Source organism: Zootoca vivipara, chromosome 7, assembly GCF_965207765.1.
Source record: "Zootoca vivipara chromosome 7, rZooViv2.hap1.1, whole genome shotgun sequence".
Taxonomy (NCBI): domain Eukaryota; kingdom Metazoa; phylum Chordata; class Lepidosauria; order Squamata; family Lacertidae; genus Zootoca; species Zootoca vivipara.
The window spans coordinates 62,699,783-62,717,073 of NC_142590.1; the positions used below are offsets into that span (position 1 = coordinate 62,699,783).

At 39.9% G+C, this 17,291-nt stretch overlaps 1 protein-coding gene across 1 annotated transcript in view; it reads left to right on the forward strand.

Moving 5' to 3' along the window:
- The first annotated feature begins 1,118 nt into the window (after positions 1–1,118).
- Positions 1,119–17,291, forward strand: part of SYCP1 (synaptonemal complex protein 1) — a 44,598-nt gene continuing 28,425 nt past the window's right edge. Inside the window, exons 1-13 of the mRNA XM_088674432.1 lie at positions 1,119–1,226; positions 1,902–1,980; positions 2,371–2,405; positions 3,842–4,006; positions 4,684–4,751; positions 5,846–5,919; positions 6,360–6,418; positions 7,719–7,788; positions 8,539–8,612; positions 10,342–10,450; positions 11,667–11,761; positions 11,872–12,056; positions 14,522–14,589. Of these exons, the coding sequence (XP_088530558.1) occupies positions 1,119–1,226; positions 1,902–1,980; positions 2,371–2,405; positions 3,842–4,006; positions 4,684–4,751; positions 5,846–5,919; positions 6,360–6,418; positions 7,719–7,788; positions 8,539–8,612; positions 10,342–10,450; positions 11,667–11,761; positions 11,872–12,056; positions 14,522–14,589 (1,189 nt within the window). The remainder of the gene's footprint in view (positions 1,227–1,901; positions 1,981–2,370; positions 2,406–3,841; positions 4,007–4,683; positions 4,752–5,845; positions 5,920–6,359; positions 6,419–7,718; positions 7,789–8,538; positions 8,613–10,341; positions 10,451–11,666; positions 11,762–11,871; positions 12,057–14,521; positions 14,590–17,291) is intronic.

Here is a 17,291-nt window from a genome sequence, read left to right on the forward strand (position 1 = left end):
AACGCTATCAATTGATACCACTTGTCACAATTTAATTTTTTTTAAAGTATTACAAAATGCTTGTTTTCCAAACACAAAGTATATAATTTTACAAAAAGTAAACGTAGCTATGTTGCCTACAAGAAAATTTCCAAAATCCATATTAGGGGAAACACCTCTGATTAGCCCAATCAAAATATCACAAAATAGTGTGCATTACAAGCTTTTGTTGTCTTTCTCCATGACAAAGGTCCGTATAGTTAAAGCTATGGTTTTCCCAGTAGTGATGTATGGAAGTGAGAGCTGGACCATAAAGAAGGCTGATCGCCGAAGAATTGATGCTTTTGAATTATGGTGCTGGAGGAGACTCTTGAGAGTCCCATGGACTGCAAGAAGATCAAACCTCTCCATTCTGAAGGAAATCAGCCCTGAGTACTCACTGGAAGGACAGATCGTGAAGCTGAGGCTCCAATACTTTGGCCACCTCATGAGTAGAGAAGAATCCTTGGAAAAGACCCTGATGCTGGGAAAGATTGAGGGCACTAGGAGAAGGGGACGACAGAGGACGAGATGGTTGGACAGTGTTCTTGAAGCTAGGAACATGAGTTTGACCAAACTGCGGGAGGCAGTGCAAGACAGGAGTGCCTGGCGTGCTATGGTCCATGGGGTCACGAATAATCGGACACGACAAAATGACTAAACAACAACAATAAGCTTTTGAGTTCCCCAGAACTACTGTATTAATCATTTACTAGCGGTTCGATAGATAAATAGGTACCGCTCCGGCGGGAAGGTAAACGGCGTTTCTGTGCGCTGCTCTGGTTTGCCAGAAGCGGCTTAGTCATGCTGGCCACATGACCCGGAAGCTGTATGCCGGCTCGCTCAGCCAGTAAAGCGAGATGAGTGCCACAACCCCAGAGTTGTCCGCGACTGGACCTAATGGTCAGGGGTCCCTTTACCTTTACCTTTAGTCTACTTGACAGGGCTACTGTAAGAATTAATAGCATGATAAATTATATTGTTCCGCAGAACATAGAAAGGGATTGAAAATAATGCAACATATTGAGTACATTTTATCATGAATTTAGTATTGCTAGTGTTATTTTGAGAGTTTAATTCTTGTGTCTTTTAGACAGAAAATGGAACAGGAGAAATCTTTTAAATTGTTTGTACCACCAATACTGAATAATACCCAAGTATCTGCAGTCAAACCACAGACAAGCAAACGAGATGGACGATGTTTTCAGGTAAATAAAAACTGTTACTTTAAAATATATATAGCAATTTTACAAAAGCTGAACAGTGTTTTAAAAAATAAATATTATTGGTATTTCCATTTATCCACACTTAAACATTGATAACTCAAAATGCAACATTACAAAGTTTTGAAATTTGAAACTACAAAACCAAAGGAAAATGCCATTCATATGAAAATTAAAAGTAGACACTCAACTCATTCTAGACAATGATGGGCTACATGGACAAATAATCTGACACTATTATAATACGGCTTCCTGTGTTTATTTGTGTCTATGTGTTTATGATCCTATATCCTAGTATGTTCTGCTTGCACTTACGATTTGCCCCAGAGTGAAATTATTATTATTATTATTATTAATTCCTAGTTCCCTGTATGTTCTTCTTCCTCATTAAAACATCTGAGTTTATCTTTGCCCACGTCTACAGAACCTACTCTTAGCCTTTTGGGGTGGAGTGCTTGAAGTTATGAAATTGCCCAATATGAATATATTTTCTAAGACCATAATACTCCTAAATTAGAATTAGTTTTAATGACAGCTTAACTTGATTTCATAACTTGGTAGTAAGTCCTATTGATTTTAGCATATTGCATTTCTAAGTACTGTAATCAGTTTATGTCCATTAAAAGGTATTATTATTTCTATAATGTTTGATTTTTCCAGGATTTTAGCAAGGGAACTGAAGATGATTATAACTTGCCTTTTGGGATAAAAAGTATGTCAAAACAGCTAGAATTCATAGGTAAGGTTAAAACATAAAAATAAATATTAAAAAAGATGGAATGGTAGACCTTGAAAAGTGAAGTAACCATTAGAACCAGAGCCAGTTTCTGCTGGAGTCATCTCTGAGAACTTCTGCAGTATTTAAAGTTGTGTTGCTTGCATTAAAATTGTAATTTGTTATAGATGTCGTTTCTATTATTTTTTGGTAAGTCAGAATCCAATATATTCTGTATTCCATTTGTAACCTATGATGTTTGTATGGACATACACATATTAATAAGACTAACACATAGCAATTTAGGAATTAATACTGTTATTCAGTTGTACTGTATTGTTATTATAATGTTTGTAACTTCTAATTATACATATTTATTGTTAAATAATGAGACGTTAAATGTTGTATTTCCAGAACCTGTAAAACCAGTGCCTGAAACAGAACTAGAGGTGAGTTGCACGCCACCCATATCTCTGCGTGGTGCAAGATTCTAGGGGTTCCAGGGGGTTCACCCAGGGTCAGAGTTTCCATTTTGAAATGAGACACAGCAGAGACTGTGGTGTCTTTAGTATATATGGTTTATTTACACATATATACAATCTGAGCCTATGATGGATGGGTTCACAGCATCAACACCCTAAGAGGCTCTTGTTTCTCCCATAGCTGCAGCCTTGGAGTCAAACAGAAATCAAACATTGTGCTCTGATCCTCTTTACAACTTGTTGCCTTTACCAGCCTGCAACATTATTTCCTCATAGCCAACTCTCAACTCTGGCCTTTTGACTTGTATCTAACTCAGAGTTGAGGAAGGCCCCCCCCCATCCATTTGCTGTCTGGCACAGAGCCCCCTCTCCTTAGCTTTTAAAGTACCCATTACCTTTCCTTTGTTCTCTTTATCGCCCATCTCTCAGGTGATCTCCTGACCACTGACCACGGGGAAGCTGGGTCCAGGTTAAGAATCTGGCATTCAGTTTAACCCCCCAAGACTTGATTAAATTCTAACACCTTCCTTTAGGGGAGTCTGGCAGTCACAAACTCATAACACTACATTTTGTGTAGTTTACAATAAAAACAATCTATTATTGGCATTATCTGAATGTGTTTGGATCACGTTAGTTTCAGTTCTCAACTTTTCACCTATGTTCTTTCACTACGCTGACACCTAGCCTCTCAATTTAGGAATATACAGGCACTGTTGAAGGAAACTGATTTTATAGATCCATTTCAGTCGGGGTTTAGATCCAGTTCTGGCACAGAAACTGCCTTGGTTACCCTGTATGATGACTTCTGTTGGGTGAGAGAGACAGGGGAAATGTGTTCTTGTTAATTCCCCTTGAACTTTCCATGGCTTTTGATACCATTGACTATGGTATCCTTCTGGAGTGGCTGTCCAAGTTAGGGGTGGGTGGTACTGCTTTGCAGTGGTTCTGGTCCTAATTAGATGTAGATTTCCAAAGGATGATGCTTGCGGAGTGCTTTTCAGTACCATGGAACCTCAGGGTTAAATTTTATCCTCTATGTTGTTTAACATCTAAACATGCTAAAAACATTCCTGTTCACAGGCCTTTGCTGGTTCTTGATACCAGCTAATTGTCATAACTTTTTAGTTCATTTTGTGCTGACTTGATTTATTTTTATTATTGTTGTATTTTTAAGGGACTTTATTCTAAACTGACTTAAGATGTTTTCATAAAAAGGCAGTATAGAAATGTTTTAAATAAATAAAATTTCAGTCACTGTCACATTACTAAATTGTATATTTCCTACTGTCCTTGGTGTACACAAGGGAAAGTTTTAATGTGAGTATCAAAATTTAAATGAAAGGGCATTTTGTTAAAAACCTTTTAATTAAACATTATTTAACAAATTATTAAACTTGCCTTTTAACATGGAGACAATGAATGAGCTTTATTCAGGGCTTTACAAAGAAGCTGAAAAGATCAAGAGATGGAAAGTCACTATAGAATATGAATTAAAGGAAAAGGACAGAAAATTGCAAGAAAACAGAAAGATAATAGAAGCACTACGTAAAGCTATTCAAGAGTTACAGGCGAGTGTTTCTAAAATCTTGAAATATCGAATTTTAAGATAAGAATAAAATGCTTCAAAAAAATTAGGGCGCAGTCCATCCCAGCATGGGTGCAATGCCTGCACATAGAGGGATTGTCGTAGCCTAGTACACGCTCCAGTCTTGAGCTGGTGCAGAGATCAGACCCAAATGTCCTGTGCCCAGTAGTCTGCTATGGTTGCTGTGAGTGGCCAGGCTGTAAATGTGATTGTGGCTCCACCATTCTGCAAAGCTCTGCGGGTGGGGGTTAGGATTGTAAATGTGTGCTGACATTGTTGAGCCCTCCTCCCTCCTCCCCCAACCCCTGTCATGAGCTGAGGGAAAGGTGTTGTACATGATTTTTCAGGAAGAAGTGGAGTCCATTTGTACTGTATCGTATTGTATATACAGTATTATTGAGGATGATCTACTTGTTTACAGATTACTTCTTGCTTGGGTATTAAATAAAGTCTGGTAAAATTAAAACATGTACTGTACAGGTTACGTATGTAAATCATGGGATCTTGCCAGAATTTTGTGACTTTCAAGCTTACTTTCATTTCAAGCTTTTACAATGCACATGTAATTTGTGATGTAATAAATGCAATAACACCCAAGTCTAATCAATATGTATGTTGGGAAACTGACATTTTTATATCTTTTATGTTTTATAAATTTAGTTTGAAAATGAAAAACTAAGCTTAAAACTGGAAGATGTAATACATGAAAATAAAGATCTTCTAAAAGAGTAAGTAATGTTAGGATAATAATTTTGTAATCATTTGTTTATGCTATAGTATGAGGCAATTAATAACCCCTTCTAATTACACTCATCGTCATGAGAGATCTGTAAGATAAACCTTTATCTATTATAAATGGAGAACTAGCCCTATCTAGGACTCATGAGTTTTTCAGGTTGTTCTTCTGTCCTTGGTACCACACTGGCTCATAAAGTCACAAAAAGTAATCAAAACCTGCATGTTTTTGCCATACTTTGTTTTGCTTTTTTTTACTATTCTTCTGTGTCTTCTTTAGTGTGTTTAAAAAAACCACCACTTTTCACAGCCGCATTTCTGTGTGCTCCTCCCCTCCTTATTTCTTCCCTTCCTGGTTGTTTTCAGGGGAGAGGGCCTCACTCTTTGGCAATCAGTGACTTTTGGCTTGAAACCTTGGGCAAGGTTTCTAAGAAGCTCAGTGTGTTGCAGTGCCAGATATCACTGGAGCATTGCAACTCCTATTGTACTTTGTCCATAACAGTGGGTGATGGGAAAATGGCAAGCAACATGGCTGGTGTGACTTCAGTGGTCCTGCTGAATATGACCAATAATAGTTCCACAATGGATTCTGCAGTTCCCCCATCCAACTTGACCATGGCAGCAGCCATTTTTCAGCAGTTGTGGGGTGGACTGTGGCAAAACCAGCTGCTGTTGATCGAAAGCCTGATATATGGCAGAGCCTGTTCAACCACATACTGGCCAGACTCAATGGCTGTCTCCCTCCCACCTGACCGTATGTGACAGGTGTGCAGTGGAGGTGCTTCTGGAGGAAGAGGAGCTTCTATTGTGGCTTTCTGTTCTTCAAGTGAATAATTTTATGAGTTTCAATCATCTCATTAAATTAATTGCCTTTTGCTGTGCCAGACCCATCTGTTACTGTGTTTGTCTGTTGGGTGTGTCTACTGGGTGACATCTTGGGGTTTTTTTTTATCTTTCCCTTCCCCCTATTAGCCTGGGTGATACAGATTTCACAGGATTTCAAATTTTCATTACTTTTTTCTGTAAAGCATAATGGACAGAAATAATACTAGGGATATAATGCTGATATAACTGTTTTTCTCCCCAGAAACAGTGCTACAAGACATTTGTGCAATTTGCTCAAAGAAAAGTGCATGCAAGTGATGGAGAAGTCTAACAAATGTAAATATATCTTAAACAGTGTTTGCACCCCCCCCCAAAGATTCTCATAGTTTATTGCCTCCTTTCCCATGTTAGCCTACTTACACTGGGAACTGCTTTGCTAGTCAGTTCTGCAGGAAAAGCAACAGCTTATAGTCTTACAAACAAGAGTTCAAGGTGCTGATTTTTAAACTCCACATGTTCCTTTGCATCCTTAAAAGCAAGTCGGAGAGCATTATTTTGTCAGGATGAACTGAAGATCAATTCCATATGATGGGAGTACTAGAAAGGCATTCTGAGTTTTGACTCCTTAGTTGCAAAACATCTTGTCTCTAAAGACTCAGTAGAGTTCAGGAATTTTAGTAGAATAACAGGTCATTGCTATTCTTATTACTTTATCTCTGATTTTTTTACATAGTAAAATAAATATTTAATCTTTTATATTGATAATTTTGTTTTAGATGAATGTGAACAAGAGGAAACCAGACAGATGTATGTGGATCTTAATAATAACACGGAGGTAATGAAGACACATATTTTATAGTAACATTATATATATACACACACAGCACGTCCTCTGTGATGGTGCACACCTGCTTTCAGTTCCTTTTTGCTCCAAACTCTTGCCTCTCATAGTTTCATTTTCCTTTGAAAAAATGAAATATAGAAAAAACACCTTTTAAAAAGGAGAAGTGTGAGCTGTGGTTAGCCCAGGATTCAGCTGATAGCATCCTTCAAGGATTTGGTCTTTGGTTTACAGATATTATATTGCCTGAGATCCTACAAGTATCAGCACTGTTTTTTAATATCTATGTGCAGTTGCTGAAAGCAGTTTTCCATAGGCTTGGAATTACTTATTATCAATAAGGTAATGATGTCCAACTGTTTATTTCATTAACTCAGGGCTGAATTAAATATTAGATAGTAGACAGATCTGGGAACCTTGGTCTCACTAACCATTTAAAAGGTGGTTAGAGTGCATGATTTGGTGGTGCATGATGTGGTGGTGGTGGGGAGAGCACTTAGCCCTTATTCTTCCCATCACTAGTTATTCCCTTCTCCTCCCTTACATTTTCCTCCAGCTAGGGAAGATGTGTGTTTGCTGTGTTTGGCAGAAAAGCAGATGGGAAGTGGGTTATTCCCTCCTCACTCATCTGTTGCCTCTCCCCTCGAAAACCACATTATCCACCTACCTTTTTAAAGATGATCCAGCAATGCTTTCAATTAGTAGGTACTCTTCAATGTCTTAAGAAAAAATATTTATATCAAGGGATTGTTCTAACCATTGAGTGAATAACTATTGGTGTCAGGGACTCCATTGGGGTGGAGGGCTTTGATCCCCCAAATTTTCAAAGAGGGGACCAAGCCCCCTCAAAATTCTATGGCATCTGGATGTGCAGTGGCTACCACTGCTAACACAAGGGCCGCCAGGCTGCCTGTGCAAGGCCTCCCAAGCCGCTGCTAATGCCATAAGGACTGCTGGGCTACTAACAGACCTGCTAGGATACCAACACCAATGCGGAAGTGCAGCCACAGTGGTTTGCGGTGGCTCCTCCTGCTGCTGCTGCAGAGGAGAAGCAGCTCCTGGGCCATGGCAGCAGCAGCACCAGGAGAAGCTGCTAGCGCTGCTGGCCATCGAAAACAAGCTGCTGTGGAATGCCTGGACATGACATCAGGATGTCACATGCAACATCAACCCTCCCTCCCCCATTTCCTACCCAATTGGTGTGAATTTTAAATATTTTAAGAATAAATTCAGCATATATTCACTGGCTTCTTAGGAAGTTTGTTGTTACTAATTGTTTATTTACATCTGTTAGAGAATGATACATGCCTTTGAGGAACTTCGTGTACAAGCAGAAAACTCCAGGTTGGAAATGGTTTTTAAATGTGAGAAACTTCTTTAAATTTATGGCATTTGTGTAATGATTTGAGAGAAGTAGTTACTGGTGGGAGAAGCCTGGGATAAGAGTAGAGCTTGGATGAAATCAGCAGTAGCTAGTAAGGCAGCACGGGTGGGACACAGTTACTGTCCTGGCTTCCCAACATGGAAGGTTGCAGGTGCTGAGAGAGAGAGAGAGAGAGAGAGAGAGAGAGAGAGAGAGAGAGAGAGAGAGAGGAGATGCAAGGTACAGGGAGCTTGGCACACAACAATACTGCCACACACTATACCAAGCTCCCTGCACCTCACCCCTCAGTAAATGCCAGTGATCCTCTGTTTTGGGAAGCCTGGAGAACTGTGGTGCCCTTGGTTGACCCACATCCCTCCTGAGCCAGACCCACTCTCCCGCTGACCCTGCTTTATACCCTCTTTGAGAAGAAGAAACAGCTGTGTAGAAACAGCTTACTATACAAAGCAATAAAATAAAATAAAATTCATTTGTTGATCCATCCACTTTTGCTTCTGGCCCATCCATCAGCCACTGATATGTGATTCCTGAAAAGTTGCCATGAGTGAATGTAGCTTTGAGGCTGAAACAGGTTTTCAATAATTGGTTTAGCAGGATGTGTGAACATACACATTGACATATGACTGAGTGATATACAGTATATAAATGTGTGAATCATCTTCCTATTTTAGTATGTTTATTGTCATGTAGTTACTAAAAATAAAAATATTTATGATCTTTATTTTGGAAGTAAAAGAAGAAGCAGAAAAAATAGGACAACTTGAAAAAGTCCACAAGAGAGAGATGGATGCAATGGAAAAACAGGTTTGTTTTATTGTTACTGAGATTAATAACATTATGTTGGTTATTAACAAGACCCCACATTCATAATCCAAGGCCCTTTTTCATGTGCCTCCTCAGAGGGACGGTGTCAGGTGTCAGCACAAGAAAGGACCTTCTTAGTGGTGGCTTCCCACTTATTGAATGCTTTTTGTGTGGAGGCACACCTGGTGCCATCATTACATCATTATCTATCTTTAGGTGCCAGGCCAGAACATTTCTTTTTTGCCAGGCTGTTGGATTTTAATTAGCTGTTGCTTCAAACAGCACAGTTGGATGTCTTAATCCTGCCTTTTTATAAGTATGAATGTGTTTGTTAGTCACATGAGTTACTTTTTGTAAAAAATGTAACTAATAAGTAAAAATAAAAAGTGGAACATGCAGCAAAATCTTGGAGTTTCACATCTAGTGGCAGTTTTATACCTGGTTTCACATCTCTCTCCCCCCCCCCCCCGCCACAACAGTTATTCAGCATTCCTCATTGAGCTATTTGGGGGTTCTTCTACTCACATTCTTGAATATGTACACACACACACACAGAGAGAGAGAGAGAGAGAGAGAGAGAGAGAGAGAGAGAGAGAGAGAGAGAGAGAGGCATATAGCTCAACCTCCTCAGCTGATCCATGTAGATCAACTGATGGTGGGGGTTTCGATGCCCCCCTCCATCAAATGATCAATCTGAGAATCAGGAAAAGCCAATTTGTATCTGCTTCAGGATACTGGACTTTGCCCACCTCAGCGCTATCTACTTTACATTTTCCTCTTTTTAGCAATCGGTGGGGTCTTGGGAGCCAGATTAGACCTCTAAATGGGGTGTTAGCCATCACTGGTTTAAACTAACCACAGATCCCAGTTCAGATGACATAACACTGTGGTTAATTATTGATAAAAGCATGTAAAATTTTGCACGGTGGAAAAAGTGTATAGAGACATTTTTCTCCAACTCTCATAACACTAGAACAGGCATCCCCAAACTTCGGCCCTCCAGATGTTTTGGACTACAATTCCCATCTTCTCTGACCACTGGTCATGCTAGCTAGGGATCATGGGAGTTGTAGGCCAAAACATCTGGAGGGCCCCAGTTTGGGGATGCCTGCACTAGAATCTGGAGTCATTCAATGAATGTTAGAAGATTCAGAACAGCCAAATGATGCACTTCTTTACATAGTACATAGTTAAACTATGGAATGCACTGGCACAAAATTTAATAATGACCACCAACTTAGATGACTTTATAAAAGGATTAGACCAATGCATGGAGGAAAAGGCTGGCAGTGATTGTTAGTCATGGTGGCTGTGTAATGCCTTGAATCTGAACTGCAGTTGCAACAAACTGATTTCAAACTATAACTTATGAGACTAGCATGCTTCAAGTAATCATGATTAACATTAAACACAGCTTAGAGTTTGAAATAAATGCTAAATTGTGATTAATCTAAAACAGAAGTGGAAGCTTCTGATCTCTTCATGGCTGTGCAGGAGGAGGAGCATGCAAACCCAATATGAAATTCATAATTCTTAACCATGGTTTAGTCTTTTCTCTGAATGCAGTAATGTAAGATTATGTTGTAGGATGATCTTTCTCATATCTCCTATAACTGATAATGGTTTTATATGTAAAAATGCAAATATTAAACCATGTGCATAACACAGAAATGTGTAACTGAAATGGCAAGCATGGCTATTTATGTGCATAAATTATTCTTTTTATAAGGTGTCAGACTTGGCAGTGCAAAATGGTGAAAAAGATAATAAAATGAAACACATAAACCTACAGTTACAAGAATCAAGAGAGTTAATTGCTGAGTTAAAAGAAATAAAAAGTAAGCATTTTTATAATTTTATTCCAAATAGCATTATTAGAAGTAGTGGTACAGCATACTGAATCAACTGGTTGCCCTCAGATTTTTTAAAAAAATCATTTTATTTATAAACACTAATAACAAAGAAAAAATGCAAATGTTGTAAACTGATGATTATACAGATAGCTACCATCTTTGATATACCAGTGGTATTGATACAGAGATTGTTTAAGCTACCCAAATTTTTCTCATTGATGCAGACAGACAAATTTGTGCATTGGGCCTTGTAGTATTTGCAAATGAAATGAAATGGCTATTGTCCACATGTTTTTACCAGAGTATGATTTGCAAGTTCTTTACGTCTTTCCATTTTTGTGTCCTTGAAATAATAGCTGCATCCATGTTACTAAATCCTTCACTTATTTATTATTTATTTAATTTCATAAAATGTATATACCCCTTGATTGGAGAAAACCTCAAAGCAGTTTACGAAAATTTATAAAGTATCCACATGTCCATCCCATAAATTCAACAAAGCAAGTTCAGGAGACATCAGTTTTACAGATTTTAGACAGTTCATTATGGATAAAACATAGAGATCATTGGGTTTCCCATCAGAAATGCTATAAGGTACCTTTACTCTATCTCGATGGCAACAATTTGTTGAGATGTCATTTGGTAAAGCCTCACTGGCATGCAGTGCAACCTATGTGTGACATTTTATGTACACTCCCTTAAGTATGCTCACACTGACCTATACAGTACAGTCTAGATAAGGGCAGTCCAACCTCACAGACCAAGTGGGCTGCAAAAGACACAGAACCCACAGGCCACACACTGAATAAAATTTCCATATCACTAAGTAAAGTGTTTGCAATATTGTTAATACTATTTAATAAACACAATGAATATATTCAATTACATATATATAACTAAATACGCAATAAATAGCTTTATTTTTCATTAAACAAATCTAATACACAAAGTCAGGGTGAGTCCCTGACAGATAGATAGACACAAAGCATGGATATGCCGAAGGATCTGGGATCGGAGCGTGTGTGACCCCTGAAATCCTGCCCAGGGAAGATCTGAGCACATGGAATGCAAGTCAAAGTGATTTTAAACAGGAGCCTGAGTTTGCTCTTCCTGCCAGGCAGGTTTTTTCACACAACTGAGGTCGTGATTACCCCAAACCCCAAATGTCTGAAAATGTGTTGTCTTTTACTTTTAAATTTAGAACAACATGATGAAGCGTTAAAAAAAGCACAGACTAAACAAAATGACTTATTGACTGAACTGGAAGAAACTAAAAGTTCTTTGCAAAAGGCAGAGGTATGGACTTGCAATATTTTTTGTATAATACACATACAATAATACAGAACAGAAGTGAATTTTTTCTGAATTTTATCTTAATTTCAATATATATTCTTTATTCTGTTTAGAATACATGTAAGGGTTTAGAAACTGAGTTCCAAAATGCAGTAAAAACATTAATTCAAGTAACTGAACAAAAGGAAGCAACAATAGAAGAATTTAAAGACTTTAAAGGAACAAGTGCATCAGTTATTGATGATCTCCAGACTAAAGTTTCCAGTTTGAAGGAACTGCTAGAAAAAGAAGAAATGAGGTAAAAATGACCTTACATGCATACATAAGAAAGAATAGCACTATTGGTGACAACAGGGTTTCACAGAATGCAGTGGCAGAGCTTCATGCTCTGGCACCGGGGGGGGGGGGCGGAGAGCAGGCGGGGCGGGAAGGCAGCTGTGATGGCACCCTGCCTTGATTGCGCTGCTGGGGGCAGTGCGCTCCCCCCACACTCCTCTTCCTCCACCAGTGACAGAATGACAAGAACATTGAGAATCTGTCACTTAATCACAAGCTTTGCCCAAGTCTTTACACATGAAACCCTCTTTGTTCAGGTATATAGTGAGGACAAAATAAATACTCCCCACTCCCGAATAGCTTTCAGATATGATTATTTGTTCTCTCAGGGTTAAAGTACATGTTACGTAGAAACAGTAGCCCCACGGTTTGCATTTTTTCTTTAAATAGCAACCATTCATGGGAGGTGGGGCTCACAATCCGCACCATGGGACAAGGGAGGGGAAACCTAGCAGTTTCCCTCAAAAGGGTGAATAATAGTTTTGGTGTGAATAATGATAGTTTGCTTTGGGTAATATGCACTGGAAAATTTGCTAATGCCCTAGACCAGTGGGTCCCAATTGGGGGTCAGTGGACCTCAGGGGGTCCGTGGCAACATTCACATAAAACTACCATAGAAATATCAAAATTTTCAAAAGAAGGGGCTTAGGTTCACAGTACTTAGCTAATTGGGAACCACTGCCCTAGACCAGTGTTTCTCAACCTTTTTTGGGCAAAGGCACACTTGTTTCATGAAAAAAATCATGAGGCACACCACCATTAGAAAATGTTAAAAAAATTAACTCTGTGCCTATATTGACTATATATAAAGTAATTATCCCACGGCACACCAGGCAACATCTAGTGTGCCGCGGAACAGTGGTTGAGAAACACTGCCCTAGACTCATAGAGAGTGATCTAATTTAGCATACAGTCATACCTCGGTTTAAGTACGCATCGGTTTGAGTATTTTCAGTTTAGTTCGCGGACCTGTCTGGAACAGATTAATCCACTTTCCATTACTTTCAATGGGAAGGTTTTCTTCAGGTTAAGTACACTTCAGGTTAAGTACAGACTTCCGGAATCAATTGTGTTTGTAAACCAAGGTACCACTGTATTTATTTTACTTCTGTTTAGTAAACAAAGTTAAAAAAGATTAACTGCCAAGTTGGCCTAATATATTTGCAGTTGATATCTACTCATTGTTACTCATGACTTTACAAAACTGAAAAAAATTGCTGTTTTTGAATTTTTTTGCAGCGGATTGTTCTTAGGACAATTTCATGAAGAAAAAGGTTAACCCCCTCTCTCCATGCATTGTGGTACTCATCCTGATCAGCTCCCACTATATCATCTGTTTAAAAACAAACCCAGAATGGGATCAGGGGGAGGAAGTGTGCATGGAACATCAATTTGTATATAATTTGTATACATGTAGTATGTATTATAGTTGAGGATATGAAAATGGAAAAATATGATATTTGACTGGATTTAACATATTAGTTTAGAACAGGATTTCCCAATCTTGGGTCTGCAGCTGTTGTTTAACTACAACTTCCATCATCCCTAGTTAGCAGGACCAGTGATCAGGGATGTAGTCCAAAAACATCTGGACACCCAAGTTTGGGAAATCCTGCTTTCGGGCCCAAGCACATTGTGCTGGGAGATCCACGACTGACTTCCAATTGTTTTTGAATTTTTTTTAAAAAACTAAATGTGGTAAGAGTGGGGAAACTGCTAATTTGATCAAGGAAGTGATGCAGTGACTGGAACCAGTTAACCCTCACAACTCCATTTATTCAGTTTAATTTGCTTCAAGATATTATTTTCTCTGTGTACAAGTGGAAGTAAGTGCTTGTAGAATCTGACAAGGGTCCTTTAAATCAGCGCACCCAGCTCTTCAAGAGGTCAAGGCCAATTGCAGAATAAGCTTTGTCTGCCTACACAAGTCTTCACAAAATCTCAGCTCTTTGTTCTGAAGCTCAGTCAGCAGGGTTACTGGGAAATGCCCAGGGTCCTCACCTTTTCTGGAGCCATTTCTTGTGTCAAAGTCCCAAGTCCCAGCAGAATATGATACCAAAAACTTCGCACATAGTAATACTATTTAAGGAATTCCAATGATACTTTTTGTTTTTATAAAATTATTTAAAAGATCCCGACTTTTCTGTTTGTTTGTTGACCAAGAGAAAGGAAAGATGGGGCAAAGTCAGCTAAGGATGGGAAAGAAAAATTACGGTAGGTCTGTTACTCAACCTGCCACTCAGGTTTAATACATCTTTACAGCCATGTTTCTACCATTTATAGGCATTTCAAGCAGTAAATATATGTCTCTTAACAGTTATACAAATATGTTTCTCTCCCAAGTTCATACCTATATGATTTGCTGATTTAATCAATTTTTTATTTCTTATTAAATGATACACTGAATGTTTTCAATGAATTTAATAGACAGAAGGAACTCAGGGATGATTCAGATATATTGGTTTTGGAACTCCAAAAGAAATCAGCTGAATTAGGTATGTTGTGTACAAGGAAATAGAGATACTGTGTTTTTTTAAACTAATTATTATTATTAGCAATGATAGTTCTATTATATGAATATTCATCTAAGTCCTGTGTTAAGTATGGTAATTCAGTAGTGTAGCAGTTATTGTTTCCTTTGTTAGGTGAGAAAGAAGGAGCCAGTTGTTTAGAACCAACAATGTTGGTTCTCAAATTGTTTTCTGCTAACCCTTCTCTTTCCCTTAGGTAGGATGTTTTAATATTCTCACTTTTCAATACACAGTGATTTCTTTCCAGGGAAATTGGGTAATTCTGTTTTTTATTCTTGAGTATCAGTGGCTCTGTGTTGGGGCCAAACATGATGCTAAATGCAGCATTGGTAACCACATTGGTTTGGGGTCGGGGGGAGTAAATAGATGGTTCTGGGGAACTGATTTTTGTCTTGATTTCAGCATGCAGGGAAGGGATGTTTAATTATTTCCACACCCACCATGCCCCATTGAAAAATCCACTCACACACTTGCTATTAGCTCTAGGAGGGAAGTCTTTGTTAGCACCAATATAATTTTATCTACTAGGACTAGAAGCAGGAGGGAGACGTAATGGAAAAGACAGGGCACAGAATCACAGACTTGTAGAGTTGGAAGGGAGCACAAGGGTCTTTTAGTCCAACCCCCTGCAATGCAGGAATCTTTCACCCAATGTGAGGCTAGAACCCATGACCCTGAGATTAAGAGTATCATGCTGTAACATCATCTCAGCACAGTGTGGTCCTGATGAAAACTGGCCCTCAGAGGGGCCTGATACAGCTGAACTTCAGGCTTGGATAGTCTGAGGCACAAACAAAATTGATGGAGTGGGGAATGAGGCCCTAAAATTTGGTGTCTATACCCTCTTTGTGCAGACTGATATCATCTTTATTCTGCAGGTAGATTTAGGTTCATATTAACAGATATGGATCAAAGTAAATATCAGGTTTTTGTTGTTGTTTTTAAAAATCCAACTGTATAATGTCAGTCTGTAAACTTGATTTGGAGCCATTTTTGCCCCTGCAGATCCTGACTTATTGGTGCTTGTACTTTTATTTTTGGGTGTACATGTAAAACATTTTTAAAATACAAAGGGTGATATCATCATTGGATATTGCACAATATTTACTATTTTATTTATATAAAAGCATTTCTAAACTACTTAATACTTAAAATGTGTGAGCAGTTTACAAAAATACAACATAAAAACAATAAAACAGTATAATAAAAATAGATACAGACATTGTTATGTACTGAGCTGAATCCTAGAACAATAGGATTCAGAAACAGCGGGAGCTACCCAATCCAACTCCAGGTGGAAGTGAATCCGCAACCTGATTGGCCTGCTGGAGCAGCCAATCAGGCGGCTGGCAGAAGTGAATCTGCTACCTGATTGGCCTGTAGGAGCAGCCAATCAGGCTGCAGGCAGAAGTCAATCCACAATATAATTGGCCCACAGGTGTAGCCCTGAAGTAGCCAATCACGCAAGGCCCATTGTGTAAATAATGTATATAAGCAGATGGTTTTGGGAAAAGAGCCATTCTTCTTCTTCTCCTCTTCTCCTTGATGACTATGAGCTGAATAAAGAGCATGAAATTCACTCTCGACTCCGAGTACATTTCACTGGCGACGAAGGTGGGATCCTGCTGAGCTGACCGCCACCACGCACTGCACCGCAGCACCGCCACCTGCTGCACCGCTGCATCGCACCGTGCATCCAGGCTTCAGCTCCAGGACCCAAGGAACCCAGAATGGCAACCGACAGCAGCTTCTCGCCATTCAAACCAGCATCAGGAGACTGGGAAGGGTACGCCGCCCGTTTCAACTTCCTCCTGCAAGCGAAAGAAGTCACCAACGATGCCATGAAGAGGGCGACATTCTTCAGCGTCTGTGGAGAGGAGACGTTTGAAATCGCCCGGGCTCTCCTTGCACCTAGAGATGTCGCTACCGTCTCTTACAAAACAATAATGGAACGGCTGAAGGAGCACTTCTCACCACAGCCCTCGGTGGTAGCTTGCCGAAATGCCTTCTACGCAAAGCGGCAAGCCCCGGGGGAAACCATAACTGGGTTTGTGACCTCCCTCCGCCAAGCCGCCCGGCTATGCAACTTCTCAGAGTTGGAGAACATGCTCCATGACCGCCTCGTCGGTGGCCTGAGGGACGAGATGTTGCAACGACGCCTCTACGCCAAAAAAGACCTCACGTTCCAGATTGCTCTGGAGGAAGCCCTGGCAACCGAAGCCGCCGAGAGGTCAACGCAAGAGGCACGACCGGCCCCGCCATCCCAACCGAGGGTCTATCACGAAGACCTCACCGACGAATCCGAATCTGACAGGGAGGAAGTACACCGAGTACAGCGGCGCACTCAAGCAGCACACACACCACAGCAGCCTCGACGAGAAGGAGGGAACTGTGCAAGCTGCGGGGAGAACCACAAGAGGAGGACCTGTCGTTTCCGCAACGCAGAGTGCAGGCAGTGCAGAAAATTGGGACACATCGCCCGGGTGTGTCGGGCTCGACTCACCCGTCGACAAGCATCAGATGACCGACCCAGGAGCCCCAGGTCACACGGCACCATGCACCAAGGCAACTCGACGGAGATCACGGACTACCAGGTATTCCAGTTGCCCCATCCCAGCACAGAGAAAATTTATATAGAGGTACAGATAGAGGGAGCCCCATGCCGC